The sequence below is a fragment of the Vanellus vanellus genome, assembly GCF_965231255.1.
Source record: "Vanellus vanellus genome assembly, chromosome: Z".
NCBI classification, from domain to species: domain Eukaryota; kingdom Metazoa; phylum Chordata; class Aves; order Charadriiformes; family Charadriidae; genus Vanellus; species Vanellus vanellus.
The window spans coordinates 87,766,614-87,784,918 of NC_138908.1; the positions used below are offsets into that span (position 1 = coordinate 87,766,614).

Below are 18,305 nucleotides of genomic sequence, written 5' to 3' on the forward strand. Positions count from 1 at the left end.
CAGCATTCACCATTTTAACAGTTGTTTTATACATTTCCACATAAACCGCAATTAAAATAAAGTCCATCATCTACTTTAAAAATTAATCCAAGGAAAAGATGCTTGCGACTTAAGTGCTTATTATTTTCCACTTACGTTTAATTACGGTCTTTCAAGCCTTTCAGTCCAGCTCTCGTTTCAGTGATTAAGTTTATGAGAGTAGTAGGTAATGCTGTCTCCACTACAGAACCTGGAAGCATTCCTCCTAGTTCTGGCTGAATAAATACAACTAGCTTAGAATGCTCTGGATTCCTGTCATGAAAGGAGCAAAATCCTTGTTAACTCTTGCTATGAAACTTACTGAGATGTGCAAGTGTTTACAATTATAGTCCATCTCTGTTGAAATTGCTAATATGAAAAAGTGGAGGATGTATAAAAGTTTCAATTGCTTCAAAAGATAGTCACAAAAGTGATCTGCATAAAACTCTGTTTCCCCAAAATAAAACTGTCTTAATAAAATTTAAATAAAAAAAAGTTGAGTGGTTCAGTAAATTTTAAACATTGTATAGAGAAGACAACTGAGTAACCAAAGATGCTGATATAAGGGGACTTCAAATACTTACTCTGGCAAAGGTGAACACACATATCCACAGGGATTGTTATAGCCTCGGACACAAGAGGGAGTTGGAGGGCAGCTGGCGTATTCTACGCTGACAGCTGTAAGTTACCACACACAAAAAACAAAATCAAATCAATTACATATGTCAATCACATGACTCAAAAATACCTTTTAAAAAACAAGAAACTAGTCCAGCTACTATGGGACAGTACAAGATCTCGCAATACGGTCACTGATGTGTTTAGCAATTTCATTCTGTATTTAGAGCACCTAAAGGACATTAAATATTTGTGCAAGTAGTTAAATACATGTAAAAATTTCTATAGATGTTTAAGCAGGCATACCCAAAAGTATTATCCTTGAGACGTGATTACACATACCTACCACACCTGAGGTGTGGCTTAGTTCTGGACAAATAAGCCAGTTTGTCAGCAGATGTCATTAATTAGTAAATGGGATTGCAGAGAAGATGAGGAAATTGCTGCACACATGCACAGCAGTAGTCAGGAGGGGTTGTTTTGTTTAGTTATCCATTACTTTCGCATAACAAAACATTGTAAGCATATAGCTTGAAAAAAAGATGATAGGTCAGTAAAGTTCCAAGATGAAAAATGTTGTTTTCTGCCATGTACTACGATCCACACAAAGGAAAAAAGATTAGCACAGAAATGAAGCAGCAGTGAGAGATTTTCCTGGCTGGCCATACAGTTGCAATATTAATCATTTTACATTTTGTGTAAGTTTACAGAGCCAAACTCAAGAGAGAATCAAATACAGCACAGATAAGCAGTTCACTCTGGGAATAGCATATCAGGCAAGTAGCATTTGGTCAGGAAGCCAGCTAAATACAGAAAAGTGTTTATTTTTAAATAAACACTTAATTTAGATAGCGAAATAATAAATTCTAGCTTCCTCATACTACTACTACTGCTTTTTTTTCCATTTTTCAAATAGAGGCATAACAGGAGAATAGACAACACTGTATTTTCTTTGAAGATCAATTTTGATAGTTCCAGTATTAAAAAAGGCAACTTTGTTTCGGCGATAAACAGGAGGGGAGCATTAACATCAGGAAAACCACACACAGAGTAATATACTCTACACTGGGATTAGGCTGCAGGACTTACTCTGCAGCCATTCACCTTAGGATTTCCAGAACGCAGCCAAAATAAGAAAACACGCAGCAGTTACTCGCAACTTACAGTTAGTTGTAAGGATATCACCAGGGTATGGTTTAACATGCAGCAAGTCAACAAAATCTCTTGATGAAATCAGTCCCATACCGTAACTGTGCGTTACACTGTGATATATACCAGTGTCCTACAAGCAAGTGAAAGTCGTTTTTTGAATTAGTATGTAAGAAGCTAAGTTTTAGTTAATTGGCAAAGCAGCATTACATGTTGAATAATGAGAATGTGGCAAAAATGGATTCCTGTTTGTTAGCATAAGACAAAAGCTCCTGTATCTAGTTAGTGCTGAACTAACACGAGAGCCGGGAAAGGGATCTTCCAGTAGCACAGGGTAGGGGTCACGGCCATTCCTTGTGGCCTAGGTTAGAGGAGTATAGTTTCTGTGTGGAAAACCTCAAAATCTGCACATGTAGCATCCACATTTAGTGGAGCTACAATGCCTATTTGCATTAAAACAGACATGCTAGATTGCACATTGAGTTCTAGGACAAAGATGTATAATAATTTGTTAAACTAACTCAGTTCCAAAAAAAGCAAAGAAGATACAGTACACGTACATCCTAACATCTGCCTGACTCCAGCAGATCTGGGGAGAGGAAAGCAAGAGAGAGGTTCAGGGAAGACAAAAATGGAAGGATTGGGGGTTTTTTCCCTTGGTTTAGGGAGCACTTTCATACACTTAAGTCATTCATACAGGTATAATATGTTCTGAGACCTCTCTCCATCATACACAGGGCCATCTCTCAAGCGGTTAGATCAAAGCCAGCCAACACAGAACTGAGGTTCTTCACAGGAATTTTGAGTTCTGGGTTTCCAGAGTGCCCGAGACAACACTCCAGGCAACTGGAACTCAGAGCACACAGTATCTCACAGCACTAGTACAACACCAATTCCATTTCCATGTCTTTAACTTTGGTGACTTTTTAAATTTGTGTAAACAACGCTCGCTGAGACGGGAGCTTCCCTACACCTTGTTGTCATTGTGTCTCATCCTACACTTGATGGAGACTTCTGTTGTTTTCCACAGACTGAATTCTTGGCATGCCTGAGGAGATCTGTTTCATAATAAATATTTAAATTTACCCTAATTTTTAAATCACCCTAAATATTTAACTCCTAAGGGGAGGCACATATTTCATACCCATTTTTCATAAGCAGCAGGTTCAGAAGTTTTTACCAACCCAGATGTATTTCATATCGAGAGCATTTTTTGTCCCAGTAGAGGTCTTTTTAGTCACCATAATTCATACAGAAAGAGTTAAAATAAAATCTTTGTATTAAATTATCGTATTACCTGGTCAATCCTTTCTAACAGCTTGTAAGATTGCAATGCTTTGTCCCATTTGTTTCGGTATTCAGGAAGATACATAAAAGGAATAATTTTACTAGGGACTTCCTTAATTATCCCTTCTCCACGGTATCTAGATTGTGTAAAAAAAAAAAAAGCAGATATTGAATTCACTTTTATGAAGCAGAAAAATGAGTTATACAATAATAAGCATCTAGCAGTTGGGGATGCCAAGCTATAATGAGGTAAAGCACATGAATGTGATTGCACTTGATGGATCGATTAAAATTCAAGTAGTAACAAAAATTATTATTCTGTAACTGATTTTTGAGACCATTACATTCTTGACACCATACATTTTAAATGAATTATTTGTGAGCTATTAAATAGGAACCTGCTAATTTAAATATGTGCAATTCATCTATTAATTTACTCTTTCTATATAGATACTGCCAATCCATTTTGACACTGATTGCAAATCTTCTCACTATTTATGAACTAGCACATCCTGGAATTTCTCCAACTTTTGTTCATAATCTTCTGAGGAGTTCAAGGGAAAGTTCACGGGGGGGAGAGAAGTCTCTCACAAGGAAATAGGAAGCTCCTGCAATGCTGGGAACTGCTCACTAATACTGATAATTCTCACACCTAGTTCCTGGAGAAACTGTGAATCACGACAGTAGGCACTCACAGACAGCAATTAAACGCAAAGGTGAAGGATGCTGCAAGATGACAGATGAACTCAAAGGAGACTATGCTTGCAAACAGTTTAAGAAACACGAAGCCAGATTTATAGACCCTGATGATGCATGAGTGTAAGTCCAAAAGAGCAAAGATAGCCACGTTCAAATCCAAACACAGAGGGCCTGTAAAATCATGGACCTGTTTCTTCACCTGCAGCAACTCTTGTCACCACTTACTGCCTTGGTGGAGCGAGCAGTGTGGGCGTATATGACTGCTCCAGAAACTTGCTTCTCCACTAACTACAGCAGCTCCAATGGTGGCAGAAAACATTTTAATACCTATCAAAAATAGTGACTGTAGCTTTGGCAGAACCCGTTAAAACCAGCATATTAATATTTGAATACATCCTTTAATTCCATAACTCCCATGAACTTATGTTTACCCATCTCCTAAGCAGCTCTCGCCTGCATCCTGTAATATCTTCTCTCCTAAACTCAGTGTGAGGGGTTAATCAGGAGGACTTCTTCTAGGCGAGGCTTCTGAAAGACACAGCTGCTAGAATAAAAGAAAGGGCACACTTGTGAAAAACCTCAATTTCCAGTTTTTACAGCAGATTATTGAGAACACTGGAAAAAGAGGAAGTAAACCTGGTAAAGACTGCCTGGATCACCAAATCTAGTCTCGCTACCTTAGACAAACTGAAATGCATACTTCATTGACTTTCTTGAGCCTAGGTGACATAATTCCAAACAAAATCCTATTCAGCCTTGAACAATCACCTTAATGCTTCCCTGAACTCTGCTGAAAATATTTCACCTGACTGAAGTAAGGATTCTCTATTGCTTTTCACTACCAGACCCCATACTGATTTCTTTTAGCAAGTAAAGCAAACTGATAATACTCCTGCCTATTAAAAAAAAAAACACAACTGGCATTTGTGATATGCTGTTAATAAATATTCAATGTCAAACTGAAAATGCCAACAGCTATACTTTTTCTCCTGGAAACAGTACTCCTTCACAAAAGACATGCTATGGACCAGTACTTCTTGTTAATGTGACAAAGATTTGTACAAAAATAAAGAATGAAAGATTCTGGCTTCCTGTACCAAATGGCAGAAAGCATGAGACTTTCATACCCTCACATCCGCCTGTACTGAAATAAGATGTGAAATACACTACTAATGCCACATACAAAGTATGCAAATTCTTATTAAGATAACAGTAGTACTTCTAATATATTCTAATGAAATATTACAGCTATTTTCCATTATAATACTGTAGAGTAATTCTTCTGTAATACTAGTGATATAGCACTGTCTTCTGTAATTAATGCCTTCTTTGCGCAAACCTTCAGAAATAATCAGAAAACCAGGCAAGACTTTTTCATTTGGAATACCACTGATCACAACCATCTCATTGTATTGTGAACAAAAAAAAAAAAATCAGATGCAAATTTTCTCTACTGCCTATCTGTCTAGATTGGCATTCAACATAATTTAATACCCATTAGGCATTTAAAAAAAAAAAAAGAGTGAGAGAAGCTAAGGACATGTTGCATGTGTCCTTGTGCTTTTGCACAATTCACTTCAGTTAATTTTTTTTTTGTTTTCCCCTGGTTTAATGAGCTGAATCAGTTTGGTAAACAAACATCTGAGTGCCACAGTCACCATAACTGAGAAGCAGGATCGAAGAGCCAGGAGAGGGGTAGGGAAGAGGAGGGGAGGAATGTAAAGAGTTGAGCCAACTCTATCAGTGACAGCAAGCTGTGAGACCATCTTAGTCTGTCTCGCCTAATTCCACCCTTTGCGCCAAATCTAGCTGCTTAACAACTGCAGAGAATTCATCACTAAAGAAGAGGAAGGACAGATAAAGTTGCTCCTCTAGAGATTATATGATCTTCTCATTCTCAGTACAGTTAGTTCAGTTTCGGGTACCAGAAAGAAAAAGGTAGAAAGGACAGATAAGGTAGAGCGAGAGCGTAAGCATGTCTGTATGTGTGAGTATCAGTCATCTCACAAGCACGAAGGGGTGAAAAGCAAAGCCCAGCTGGTAAGATGTAATGGCTTGAATAGAGTATTCCACCAGGAAGAGTCACTGACTTCAGGCCAAAACTGTGACTTCATATCTACTTATTCCATATTAGTAAGTGTTATATAGTATTTCATTTTCAGAGCACATTCGAAAATTGCTTGGGAAATCCATCTCTTGTATCCCAGCCCTACTGCTGACCCAGGGAAACCACAGTGAAAAATCTTCTCTACAGCTAACTAAAATTAACACTTTCATGAAGGACAGAACATGGTTAACTTTTCCATTTCAACTGTGGGTGTCACTGGTCAAAAAAGGCGTTGTTATGCATTACAATAACAAACAAAATGTAAATACTTACATGTTTCCTGCATACTCTTTTGAAGGCTTTGAAGAAACTGTAACATTTTTCTCAAAGTAGAAAAAGGAAAAATAAAAACTTAGCAGTTGATAAAGAGATGCCAACTAATTTTTAAAGGAAAACAGTTTTAAACACTTTTTGCAACAAAATGTATTTAATAAAAAATAACTTCATAAACAATATTAACTAATATTTTCTTACTGAAACTTTTATCACTCTCCATCCTGAAGTATCTTGACTGTATGATAAAATTTTTTCTGAAACTTCATCCGCAATTTTCTTGTAGTCCATTTACCTGTAAAGATTTAAAAGTAATTTGCTGGTATATGATAAAAGCGCTCCTTAAAGAGCAAAAACCACAGAGCTCATCCCTGTGTTCTTTCTGCAGGCTTTAGTATAAGTCAACCGAGTATTTTTAGCAAATTAATTTTTTAATCATCATACTTGATTTCAGAAAAAGATATTCATTATTTAAACAAAATTCTAGAATTGACTTCCAGTCTGGGATACTGAGAAGTAACCATTGGTCTGGAACTTGAGAATGAATTACAGCATCTAGTGAGATACACTGTTTACTCCATATTAAATCCGTCATTACTCCACATTAAAACTTCCCCTCCTTATACAGCTTATCCCCTGAGATTCTGATTCAGCCACGATTTGCCAAAGTCAATAGACTAGTAGCCAACCTGTACAGTTAAAACACACGAGGCTCAAACAACTGAACAGAGATTTCTCTTACATCAGGGCTTTATGCAACAATCATTATAGGCTGTGCTATTGTGAAAACTCTTTGGCAAGCGAGAGGCCCGGCTCCAGCAATCGTGGGAGGTTGCAGAAGCCACCCTCCACCCAGCCCTCCACAGCGCTGACACCTCCAGCCTGCTGGAGCTCCCCACCTCCCCACACCCAACACATACCGCAATCATACTGAAAAAAGGGAGATTTAGATAAGATATTAGGAAGAAATTTTTCACTCTGAGGGTGGTGAGGCACTGGAACAAACTGCCCCGAGCAGCTGTGGCTGCCCCATCCCCGGAGGTGTTCAAGGCCGGGTTGGAGGGGGCTTGGAGCAACCTGGGCTGGGGGGGGGTGTCCCTGCCCAGGGCAGGGGGGCTGGAATGAAATGGTCTTTGAGGTCCCTTTCAACCCAAACCATTCTGCAATTCTATGATCTCTCAGGGAGCTCTTTCTCATAAGAACATCAACTGTGTTTCTCAGCCCAATACCGCTGCACGCTTCTGGACCAGTCTCTTCCACAAAATTAACTTCAAAGCTACACCTTTAGGGGTCTGTCCCATGCAATGGGCTGCACAGACTCTTCCAGAGCCCCCTCGGTGGGATCTGGCCCCGAAGGAGGGCTGCCCACCAAGCGCTGGGGCACAGCGCACCACACACCCTCAGCCGGGCACGAATGCAGCGAAGTGCCGGGCCGGCCGGGCCCCTCACCACACTGAGGGGAGCGCCGACCAGGGGAGCGCTGACCAAGGGAGCCGAAGGCCTCCCAGCGGGACCCTCACCCTCGCCGAGGCGGCCCTGAGGCGCGGCTCCCACCCCGCGCGAGCGGGGCCGGGCGACTTACGGCCTGGGCGAAGCGGCGGGCGGACTGCCCCACCAACGGGAGCTCAGGACAGGAGGGAAAGGAGACGACAGCAGATCACACTCACCTCACCTCAGCGGCGCGGCGCGAAATGAAGACACCGGCACCGGGCCCGCCCCGCCTTCCCGCCTTCCCGCCGCGGGGCATGCCGGGAGGTGTAGTCCGGCCGGAGCGAGGCGGGCTTCGACTACAACTCCCGTAGGGCCGCGCGGCCGCGCCTGCGCGCCGCCATTTTGTCAAGGGGCGCGGTCCCTTCAAAACCGCTTCGCGGCAAAGCGCGGAGGAGCGGCTGATGTAGGGTGGGGATGGCCGGGGCTGCCGGGCTGGGGAGGGGTAGGAACTAGGGTGGTGTACCCTCGTGGCGGCGCGGAGGGGCTGTGCTGCTTTGGGTGCTTTTTTGTCCCTGCGCTGGCTGTTTATTTTGTGAGGAGAAGGGGGCCGCGGGTGCCCGCCGCGGCTGGGTCTTGCCCGTACGGGCCCGCCCTGCCTCTCCCGGGGGGTTTTGTGTGAGGAGGGGGCCCGAGAGGCCTCTGTGCCGGTCGCGGGGCTCTCGGGCCGGTGCTGAGCCCGCCTGCTCGGCTTCCTGGGCAAAACCACTGGAAAGCTGGGGAAAACCACTTAGGCCTCGGAAGAGCCGCTCCCCACTGTGCCTTTTTCATATAAATCCTTACGCTGCTGTCGTGTGGTGACCCTTGTATGCACGTGGTATTGGCTATAACAAAATTATTAGTCTTTGTTCATTGTTATACAGTACCTGTTTCCATAATGCCCTAATAGATTTCTCAAATGGTGTTTTACCTACAGGTATGAAATGAACTCTTGGGTTTCTTTCTGTGACCTTGACTGTTGTGATTTACAGCATTTGGAACAAGCCTGCACTTCCAGCTCTAAAACTTACAGTTTATGGGGTTACAAATTGCATAGATAAGACAACTCTAAGTGCTCCTATGTGGCTTGTAAAATTCTCTTGCTGTGTGTACCCATTCTGGTTATATAAAAATATCTGCAAGGGTAATGGCTTCCTCCTTTTGTTACATTGAGTTGTTAGTCTTTCATACTACTTAAGCTACTCCTGGTTTTGTCTATGAACACTACTCTCTTGTGCTGGTTCTGAATCAAAAGTTATGATATCTCTGTGTGTCTTTGCTGAATGATATATTTGGTGACAAACGTCAGCAGTTCTTACGTGAAATCCAGTTCTTGCGAAAGCAGGGTACTGAGGTTCCTCTAGAACTAGCGAGGAGCTGGATTTTCCTGCTCTTGTTATATTTCTTTTTTTTCCTATTACTAAAGTTTCAGTATACAAGAAGTCTTCCTGCTCTGGCAGGGGGGTTGGACTAGATGATCTCCAGAGGTCCCTTCCAACCCTATGATTCTATGATTCCTTATTGTTATCTCTTTTAACAGAGCCTTTATTTTCTGCCTTTTACTTTACTAGGAGCGGTGCATGTATATGACAAACTTTTTTGAAAGGCGGCAAGTTGAATGGCAAAATAGTGTATTTTTAGGAAAAATAATAAAATTGCATAACAAAAGTAAAAAATCCTAGGTGCTTTACAGCTTGTGAAGAGACATTTCAGTGTAGATGATCACTTGCAGTTTTGTTTCTTTTTCTGTTTAGATTGATTAAAAAGATGAGTGAGGATTCTAACAGAAACCTGGATAAAAACCATGACAAGCTCAATAGAAGAAAGCAGCGTCTGCTCTCCTGATTCAACAGTATCTTCTCTTTTAGCACGCTATAGCATTGACAGCAATAATCCATACTCGAACAGTTTGATTCACTACAAGGACAAGTTTTACAGCTCTGCATCTGAGGCTTTGGAAGCTTATATTGAAGATTTTGATTTAAGTCTCACATCTCCAGAAATAAGCACTGGAAAAATCTGCATATGCCAAAGCACTCCCAAACAAGTTAAATTTTCAAAGCGTCATGCCAAAGAAAAACGTGGTATGTCTTGTGCAAATATGCCTTTTAATAAGTTTTCGTGTTTGCTGGTTTGTTTTTTTTTTTTATTTTCATTGCCAATGGTATTGCATCTACTTGTCTCACACCAGGTGTGTTTTGTTGAAGGAATATTCCCTGCACAACCGCTTGCAAGTCTTTATGGTATAGTAAATGACGCTTGGTCACGGCCAGCAATATTTGTCATTCTCGGTAAAGCTTTTCTGTAAAAGCTTGGTGGATTGGTGAAAATTCATGACCATGCTCATACATGCAATAATAAATTCCAGAGTATGGAATAGAAATTGTATTTTCTATATGGGAATATATGCTAAAGACAGTGTAAATCATTGCTTAAACCTGAGTCATGAAAAAAAAAAATCTGTTTCCTTTCCAGAGTAAGTAACATCAGAATCTAATTAATTGAGGGAGTTCCTTTAAACTCTGCTTTGTCTTAGAACAAAATTTGCCTCTTAGCCATTGATTTTTATGGAATGTACTTTTGGCTCTGAAGTCTAACCCAACTGTGTAATGTATATGGGCTTGAATTGGCTTTTTTCATTATTATTGTCATTATAATCAATATTTAATTGATTATATGAACTTTTATGAGAAGATCTAGAATAGATGACTGCCTAAGCTAATTTATATTGGAAATGCTTTGCCCATTACATCTAAAATAACAAAGTCCTAAGTACAGGCAAACTTTGTACCTGAAAAAGGATGCTTGCCTGGGTTGCATTGGCAGGCACAATTTAGGTAGCATATTGTGTTATTCGGGGCTTTTTTTTTTTCACTGTAGCCTATAACCTTCCTCTAGCTTCACACCTTTCTTTTCTTTCTCTTATCAAGATGGCCACTTTTTAGCTGTGTTTAGCTTTAGGTTTATATTTTTCTAATACAAACCATCTACTTAAGTTTAACTGATATTCCAAACAAAAATAAGCATTCTGATTATCACTAAAAATGAGAAACTGTTCTATGAAAGATGTCATCTGAGCACATTTTACTCTGAAATTTCTCTGTTGCTGTTCTTTGCAGAAGTCTCGTTAGCTCCGTTCATGTATTAGCTTGTCTGTGTGTATGTTTTGTATGTTATAAGTCTGTAATATATAGATTTCACTTTCTGATATTAAGTGAAAGCAAGAAAAATAACTTCCAGGTACTAGCTGATTTTCATGAATCAAAGTGCTCCACAGTTTCAGGTAAAAAAAAAAAAAAGATTTAATGCTATAATTCTTCCCTGAAAAACTGCCAAGTGGAATCTTATATAGCATGTAAGTTTCTGCGGAATCACAAAATGGGTCTGTAGGCCTGTTATCTGGCTACTTGCCTGTCAAGCTATTGCTTTTAGCCATCATTTTCTCTAGTAAATGTGCTTAATTTCAATATGGTGGAAGTCATCCCTAACATCACTGTGTGGAGGAAGTGTCACTACGAGGACTGAACTTGCAAAATATACAATTCTGAATGTGCAACTAAAAATGGACTGTAGAAGGTTGATTTCTTGTTTCTCTTAAAAAATAAAATCTTCAAAACTGTAAATGTTTTGCACTATGAAAGGAGCGGTGACTTTTGACTGGTAATGTTTTTAGCAAGCTTCAGATTAGAAATGGAACCACTCTTGCGAGAACCATAGTTCAGTCCCCCTGGTAAACAACATCTTTCAGCTTTAAATTTTTATTTCATGGTGGATCTTCCAAATATATCCTATTGGTATGCTTGAAGTTTAGTAACTCATGTAAAATATCTTTGTTTTTCAGCATTGGATGATTTTGATCAGCCTGTAGGATTGGGTTTTCTTGCTTCACCCTCTACAAGGCAGACTGAGCATGACCCAGACTTGATGAGTCTTGCGACAGATGATCTGTTAGCATTCCCAGCAGATGGATCACTGCCCTTTGTCCAGCGTAGCCCTTTTAAATCAAGGCATCAAAGTAGCGAGCAGAACATACGGTCACTTCAAACATCTTTCTGCCCTTGCCAAACCTCATCTCTCAATACTGAAAGTGGTTTCAGTCTCCAGGAGAATGGGAAAGCTGTTGCTCACCAGAATCCACACAAAGATTTCAGCCAAAAGAAACGCAATGTGTGTACACCTGATAGGTATGATTCAGTCTCCTCTAAAGGAAGTTCGAGACCCTTCGTTTTTGAAGAGAACTCTAACACTTTGCCTGTTAAGAATTATCCAAGGTGGCTTACTAGTCAGAAGTCAGACCTAAGTGTATCGGGAATAAGTAGTATTCCCAATTTTCACTTCCCAGTCTGGCTTAAGAGTTACAACCTTTTTCCTGATTCAACTAAAGAAAGTGATGGTCAAAATTTTGATGTACAAGGCAAAGCTTCCTCTTCTCAAACTTCTGAGATCCTGAAAAGAAGACACTTGGTAGATAAAGACAGTTCTAATTTTTTTGACCAAAATGGTTGCCTAGATCTGAGAAGTGGTAACAAAGTAGAAGAAAGTGGCAACTGCAGCAGTCCAGATGCATGCTTCCCATTTGGTAACTCATTTTCAAGACATACTGAAAAGCTGTTCAGAGGTACCTATATTTCATATAACTTGTTTTTTAAATTTGAGGGTATGTGTATAAAGACATGTACATTTTTTAAAAACCAACACTCTCTAGCTATGTTAGTCTGACTGCACTGTACAGTAGATTTATCCACTTCCATCTTTGACAAATGACTCAAAGTACTTACTAGTAGTTGACCAAGTTAAGCAGATTTATACTGTAAGTTCTCATATATAAAGCAATATTTAAGGATTTCTTTTACAGCAAAGTATTTATTACAGTGGCATATTTAGTACCTTACTGCAAAACAATGACAGTAATTCCATAAATATTTTAATAGAATTGCAAGCATTAAATTACATGAAGTGTAACCTTGGGGGAGAGAGATTCCTAAACATAGTGCAAATGAGCCTGTCGAATTAGTAAAAATTACCATTTATTGTGCGGTCTTTTTCTCTACTTTACAGTCAGCAGGAGATGCTTGTAACCCATATATTTAGGTTATCCAGTGCCTTCAGTAAAGACTTTCCTTGGGAGTCTCTTATGTAGCTACTCTTTGCAGCAGGCCGTCGCTCTTCCGAAGCAGGGAGGTCTTCCCATGGTGAATCACCATCTTTATATTATGAAATATCAATGAGATTTGCTTTGATATGAGAGTTTAACATTTTGAAGTGTTAATTACCTTCATTTCTGTCTGTTTACTCACTTAAAAAGAAACATATTTTTTTCTTTGTTATGCAAAGCATAAATACTGATCTCTACCTTTTTCCAGGAGGTTATATATAAAAATTAAGTTAAAATGTTATGTTATGAATTCAAAGCAACAAAATGCCAGATATACAAATGTCTGCAAATACCTTTCTAATGTGGGTGCATGATAAACTTTAAATACAGGGTTATATCTTTTTTTTTTTTTTTTTTCACACAGGAAATTTTACCAATCATGACCAGGCTAGATATAAAAAAAAAAAAAGAGAATTGTCTTGTAATTTTGAGTGCTTGTCTCAACCTATTTTTAAATGCAAGTCCTGTATGTGATTGTATATGTGATTTGCATGTATATGTTGCATGATTTATCTCCCAGATGTCTGTTAAAACAGTTGTTAGAAAAAAAAGCACAAAATAATAAGAAAACTAGCCTAAGAACTTACAGGATTAATAAGTAATATTTAACATCGTATTGTGAATTAATATTAATTATATTTTCTATAGCATGAAAGCACATTAAAAACATTAAATAATCTTGAATGCTGCATGATACTTGGTTTACATAAATTAGGAAAGGAAATGCTTGATTACTTTAAATATGCTCCTGGCTAGAACCTTGCAGATCTCATTTGGAACTGGTGATTTACATGCCATACTGCCATACCAAGATAACCAAAGGAGTTGTATTTGGGCTATACTCAAAAATATTTCCAGTGCTCATTCATCTGTAGTAATTTTCTTTGAATATTACATAAAATTAAAAGTAATGTGGAAATAATGCCCTTGGAGAGGGTTGGACACATTGTGTTCTTGGTTTTTAGAAGACCAGCTTGAGCTACTTGCCTTGAAGGCTGACAGAGGTCTGGAGAGCTCAACTGAAGATTTGCCAAATAAAATGGAAAATGATGGCAGTCCTTCTACAACAGATATATTAAGAGCAGAGAGATCATGGGAAAATGCTCCAGGTGCTTTGTAAGTGACTTGTATTTTGGACTAATTTCTTCATGAAAATGCATAATGTATTTAATTGCTTTTGTATATAGATTACAAGTAACATGATGTGCCATGTGCATAAAGAAAGGATTTACTATTAGATTTCTTGCTAGTGCTAAATGTTTGATATTTCAAGGTCAGGATATTGGTGCACTGCTTTCCCTTTTTCACTGATTTGTAAAGACTGCTATCAATATTACTATGTTGCCTTTTAATATTATCTTTGTGTATCAATGATATATAAGAAACACTTATTTCAAGAGAAAAATTATTTAATGAATCTTAAATTGACAGCTTTATTAGTTTATGAAAAAGGAATTACTAGTGGGTTGTCCATTTTTTAATAAAGTGGTGTGGCCTTGGGAAGTTCTGCAGCAGTCTTGGGAGTGAAATTTCAGTTGTTCAGGAACTGAAAAGTTATTCCATAGGATCAAAGAATGCTAAAAATCAATACTAGAATTTCCTACAGTCTTTAAGCAGAAGCTAGGTGTATGTGGTTCTGGGTGTTATCTGTCAGTTTCCCTTTACCCGAGAAGATTTTGAACTATTGGTTAATTTAGCAATATTTAACAGGTGAGTGAAAGTTTCAAACTGCAGCATTCCTGCATGTGATAATAGAACGGTACTACTCATGCTCCTGTTGAGAGACAGGCTAATAATGTAATCCACCAGAATGCCCACCTAGGAGAACATCACTGGAAATCAGGCTTCATTAATATCTGTTTCTATGAGACTACTAGCTTTGAATTAAAAGACCCTAGAGACTATAGAAGAATTAGAGGTCAGTAAGCAGAAGGTAACTATTTTTCTTTAGATGTTGAATATTAATGGAGGAATGCCAGGTATTAGAAAGACTTCTATGTGTAATAAATTACAGCTAAGAAGTCCTTATCTTGCCTTTTTTGTTTAGTTGATTTTTACTGGCAAAACTGGAAACAATAGTTATGTGTCTGTCTCACATACAAAGTGCTGACAGGACTACTCAGTGCCCCCTTGGTCTTACAGTGATGCAATATAGCTAGTTTCATCACAGCAACTATATCCTAAAACAATTCTTTTAGTTTATAAACCTCTTAATGTTTTCAATTGTATGTTTAATGTTGGTTTAGCAAACCACCAGTGCCTGTGTACTGTGAGGACATGGAGAATGCTCTACCATTCTCCAAGGCAGATATCATACATAAATTCTTGGAAGACTGTTTAAATGACAAAAACAAGGTCAGTAAAATTAAGTATTTATTTCTGAGAGTCCCCAAAGCATGTAAGGCTGATAAATATTAGAAGGGGGAATACCTGTAAATTGGTTTTCCTTCTTCTATAATATATAGACAGTCTAACTGCAGTAGTTTAGTCATATTTAAGCATGATGAATTCATACAGCTATTAAATCCTATAATCTAACCCTTGGTCACATCTATGATTAATAAAGCATCTAACTATAAAATGCTTTGCTTAGTAATAGTGTGCCTTTTACACTTCATATTTTGATTAAATAATATCTTTCTTGGCTTGAGTAAAGGAATATTTTTTCTTTGTTATTGTTGTACTAAATATTACTATATTGTATTAAATATTTCCTAACCTGACTGATGTACTGTTCAGAATGAGTCAAGTTCAAGAGGTAACTTAAGTAATATATTTCTCATGGAATTGGATCATGAATTAAATTTGCTCTTGATTCATTATTTTATTCCCATTCTTACCTATTAATTGCCTTCTTGGCAGTCTTAATATAGTCCAGTCTTTCAATTTGATTATATGAACCCTTTATCCTTTTCTCAGCTAGGGATATGAGCACTGAGCCCATATTCCAGCTGAAAGGCATACTGTTAATTTATGTACTGGTATGTTTTCTTTACATTCTGCCCTATTATCCTTGAATCTTAACTTCTCTAAGATTCTGTTTTCCCATCCTGCAGTAAACACAGCGTTATCCTTTAAGTTTTTCCACTGTGGCACATACTTCTGTTTCCCTAAGGAGTTAATGGATAGAAAAGCTAATGATGTGCATGAGTAATTCAAATTATTCTGTCTGAATGTTGCTTCGCTATTTCATCCTTTATGCTTCCTGTTCTGTTAGATCATCAGACATTTCTAGACATAAGTATTTCTAGATTACCCACAAATTTTTGTCACCTTGAGTTAATTTGCTTTCTTTATTATAGAATGTGCAGATATCATATAGATGCTAATTATATGAATAAATCTATGTTTATCATTAAGCTTACTTGCTCTGTCAGTTATGAAATGTTGAAACGTGTTCCAGCACTGCTGTCATAGCATTACAAGGACTGACAGTCTTAATATTCTTGAATTACTTTACGCAAGCCAGGGCTGAGGCCTTTGTGTGTTGCTTCACATCTTCCTAACAATGTATGTATTTACAGTGATTTCACTGACCATACAGTGGCATAAATTAAGATGTGAACCAATGTACAATTTATAAATAGACCATTAAAGAATAGGTAGAGGGAAGCACTCCTAGAAATTAATCTTTAACTTGTTTCAGGGAAACGTCAAAAATTGGTTGTTTTGCTTTGTGTACTGCAATGTCAACAGAATCTTTGGGTTTTGGTCCAGGAAAATACTTTTTGTGGAGGTCATCATCCCAGACCCCTTGAAGCTTTGAAGCAAATGTTGTTTAAACTTCAAGCAATTCAGGGAAGTTTAAGCCAGAATGAAACTGCTGAGCAAAAAGAAGAGTTTGAAGAAGTAAGTAGTCAGTTTCCTTATATCTTGTCAATATCGATATGCTGTGTACTCTTCTGAAAAAAATTGTTAGTCCTTTTATAGACTTGGTTTCAAGTCACCTTAGACAGAGCACTGCCAGCAGATTCAATCCAGTTTTTATCAGGGACATACACTAAGACTGCTGTGCCCCAAGTCCCCTGTGTCTTATTGCTGCTGTTGCAAATTGGAGGCTCTGTGCTATCTTACGCTGGGGTCTCTCTTTGCAGGGGCACTTTGCGGCAGGTCAGTAACTCCACAGTGGCCTCCCTCGGTGCTGCAGAAAGAGCTACTTGTAAGCCAGGAGAGGGCGACATTTCAGGCAATCCTGCTGCTCTACTAACAGCTGAGATCTGGAAAAGTTGTCTTCTGATAATATCCCTGTTAATTCTAGGCTTTCAGGGGCATGCATTAAATTTTTAAAACGCCAGCTGTTCTCAAATGCTGTATTTGGCAAATTGCCTCCTTTGGCATCAGCGAGTTGGTATTTTGTGGCGCTTTTGTTTCAAAATGATTTCATTGACTTTATTATCTCTTTTTACCTTTTTCATAATGTTGCTTGCGTACAGGTCTTAAACCCTATGTTTTCTTGGTAGTGACTGAAATGCTCCATATATATCTGAATCGGGCAGGCTGGGGGAATGGGCTGACAGGAACTTTGTGAAATTCAGCAGGGGCAAACGCAAGGGCTTGCGCCTGGGAAGGAAGAAATATTTGCAGCAATATAGGCCAGGGACTACCTGGCAAGGGAGCTGCTCTGAGCTCTTGGTAGGTACAAGCTGAACAGGAGCCATCTGTGTGCCCTGGCAGCAGAAGAGGAACAGCGGGGTACTGGGCTATATGGACAGGAATGCAGTCAATGGATCAAGAGAAGTGATTGTCCCTCTGTATCCCCCAGCACGTATTAGACCACATGTATAATACCACGTCCAGGTTTTTAGGCCACTCACTTCAGGAGAGACATCAAAAAGCTGGTGGAGGGGTGCCTAGGTGGTTGGGGGCTACAGCACTTGTTTGTGGGGGGGAGCTGAGAGAACTGGGCTTGTTGAGGCTGGACAAGAGGAACTTTTGGGGGACCTAGTAGAAGTCTTCCTGCACCTCTGAGGTGGGTATCAAGAAGATGGAGCCATGGTCTTCATAGTGGTGCATGGTGGAAGGATGAAAAACGGGCATAAATTGAAACAGGAGCTTCATACTGGACATTGAGAGAAACTTTTTAACCCTGAAGACAGCCAAACACTGGAGCAAGTTGTTCAAGGCAGGTTGTGCTGTCTTCATCCTTGGAGGTTTTCAAGATTTGACTGGATAAAGCCCTGAGCAACCTGCTGTAACCTCATAGCTGCCTTTGCTTTGAGGTGGAGCCCTCCTCCTGAGGTTCCTCCCAACCTGAATTACTTTATGATGCTACAGAGTTGTTGGTAATACTTTCCAGTGCAATATGATATAAAAAATCCATGTTTTCTGTCATATTCACTACTTTTTTTCCCTAACAATTTATTTTTGGTTTGTTTTTTTTTTTAAGCTTTCTGAAAAAGCAGAGGCTGAATTAAACCTGTGTGACAGTGAGATAATCCCTCTTACTAATTCTATTAAGAAGTAAGTGACCATTGATTTTTCTGACTCTTCACTCTTTTCAGAAAATGCAGAAAAGGAACAATTAATTAGCTG

General features: G+C 39.0%; 2 protein-coding genes across 2 annotated transcripts; one reads left to right on the forward strand and one right to left on the reverse strand.

The window, feature by feature from the left end:
• Nucleotides 1–122: 122 nt before the first annotated feature.
• Nucleotides 123–6,539, reverse strand: STARD6 (StAR related lipid transfer domain containing 6). The gene is made up of 6 exons (XM_082497453.1): nt 6,353–6,539; nt 6,152–6,201; nt 3,083–3,209; nt 1,801–1,918; nt 603–696; nt 123–291 (listed from the first exon to the last, which is right to left on the reverse strand). Exons 1-6 carry the CDS (start codon nt 6,440–6,442, stop codon nt 138–140), a joined length of 633 nt encoding a protein of 210 aa, XP_082353579.1. The 5' UTR covers nt 6,443–6,539; the 3' UTR covers nt 123–137.
• A 2,883-nt stretch (nt 6,540–9,422) lies between these two features.
• LOC309683714 (lung adenoma susceptibility protein 2) lies at nt 9,423–17,052 on the forward strand (the record flags this gene model as incomplete). The annotated part of the gene is made up of 6 exons (XM_082498035.1): nt 9,423–9,702; nt 11,460–12,236; nt 13,739–13,889; nt 15,020–15,128; nt 16,491–16,622; nt 17,032–17,052. 6 exons carry the CDS (start codon nt 9,423–9,425, stop codon nt 17,050–17,052), a joined length of 1,470 nt encoding a protein of 489 aa, XP_082354161.1.
• Between the last annotated feature and the right edge of the window lie 1,253 nt (nt 17,053–18,305).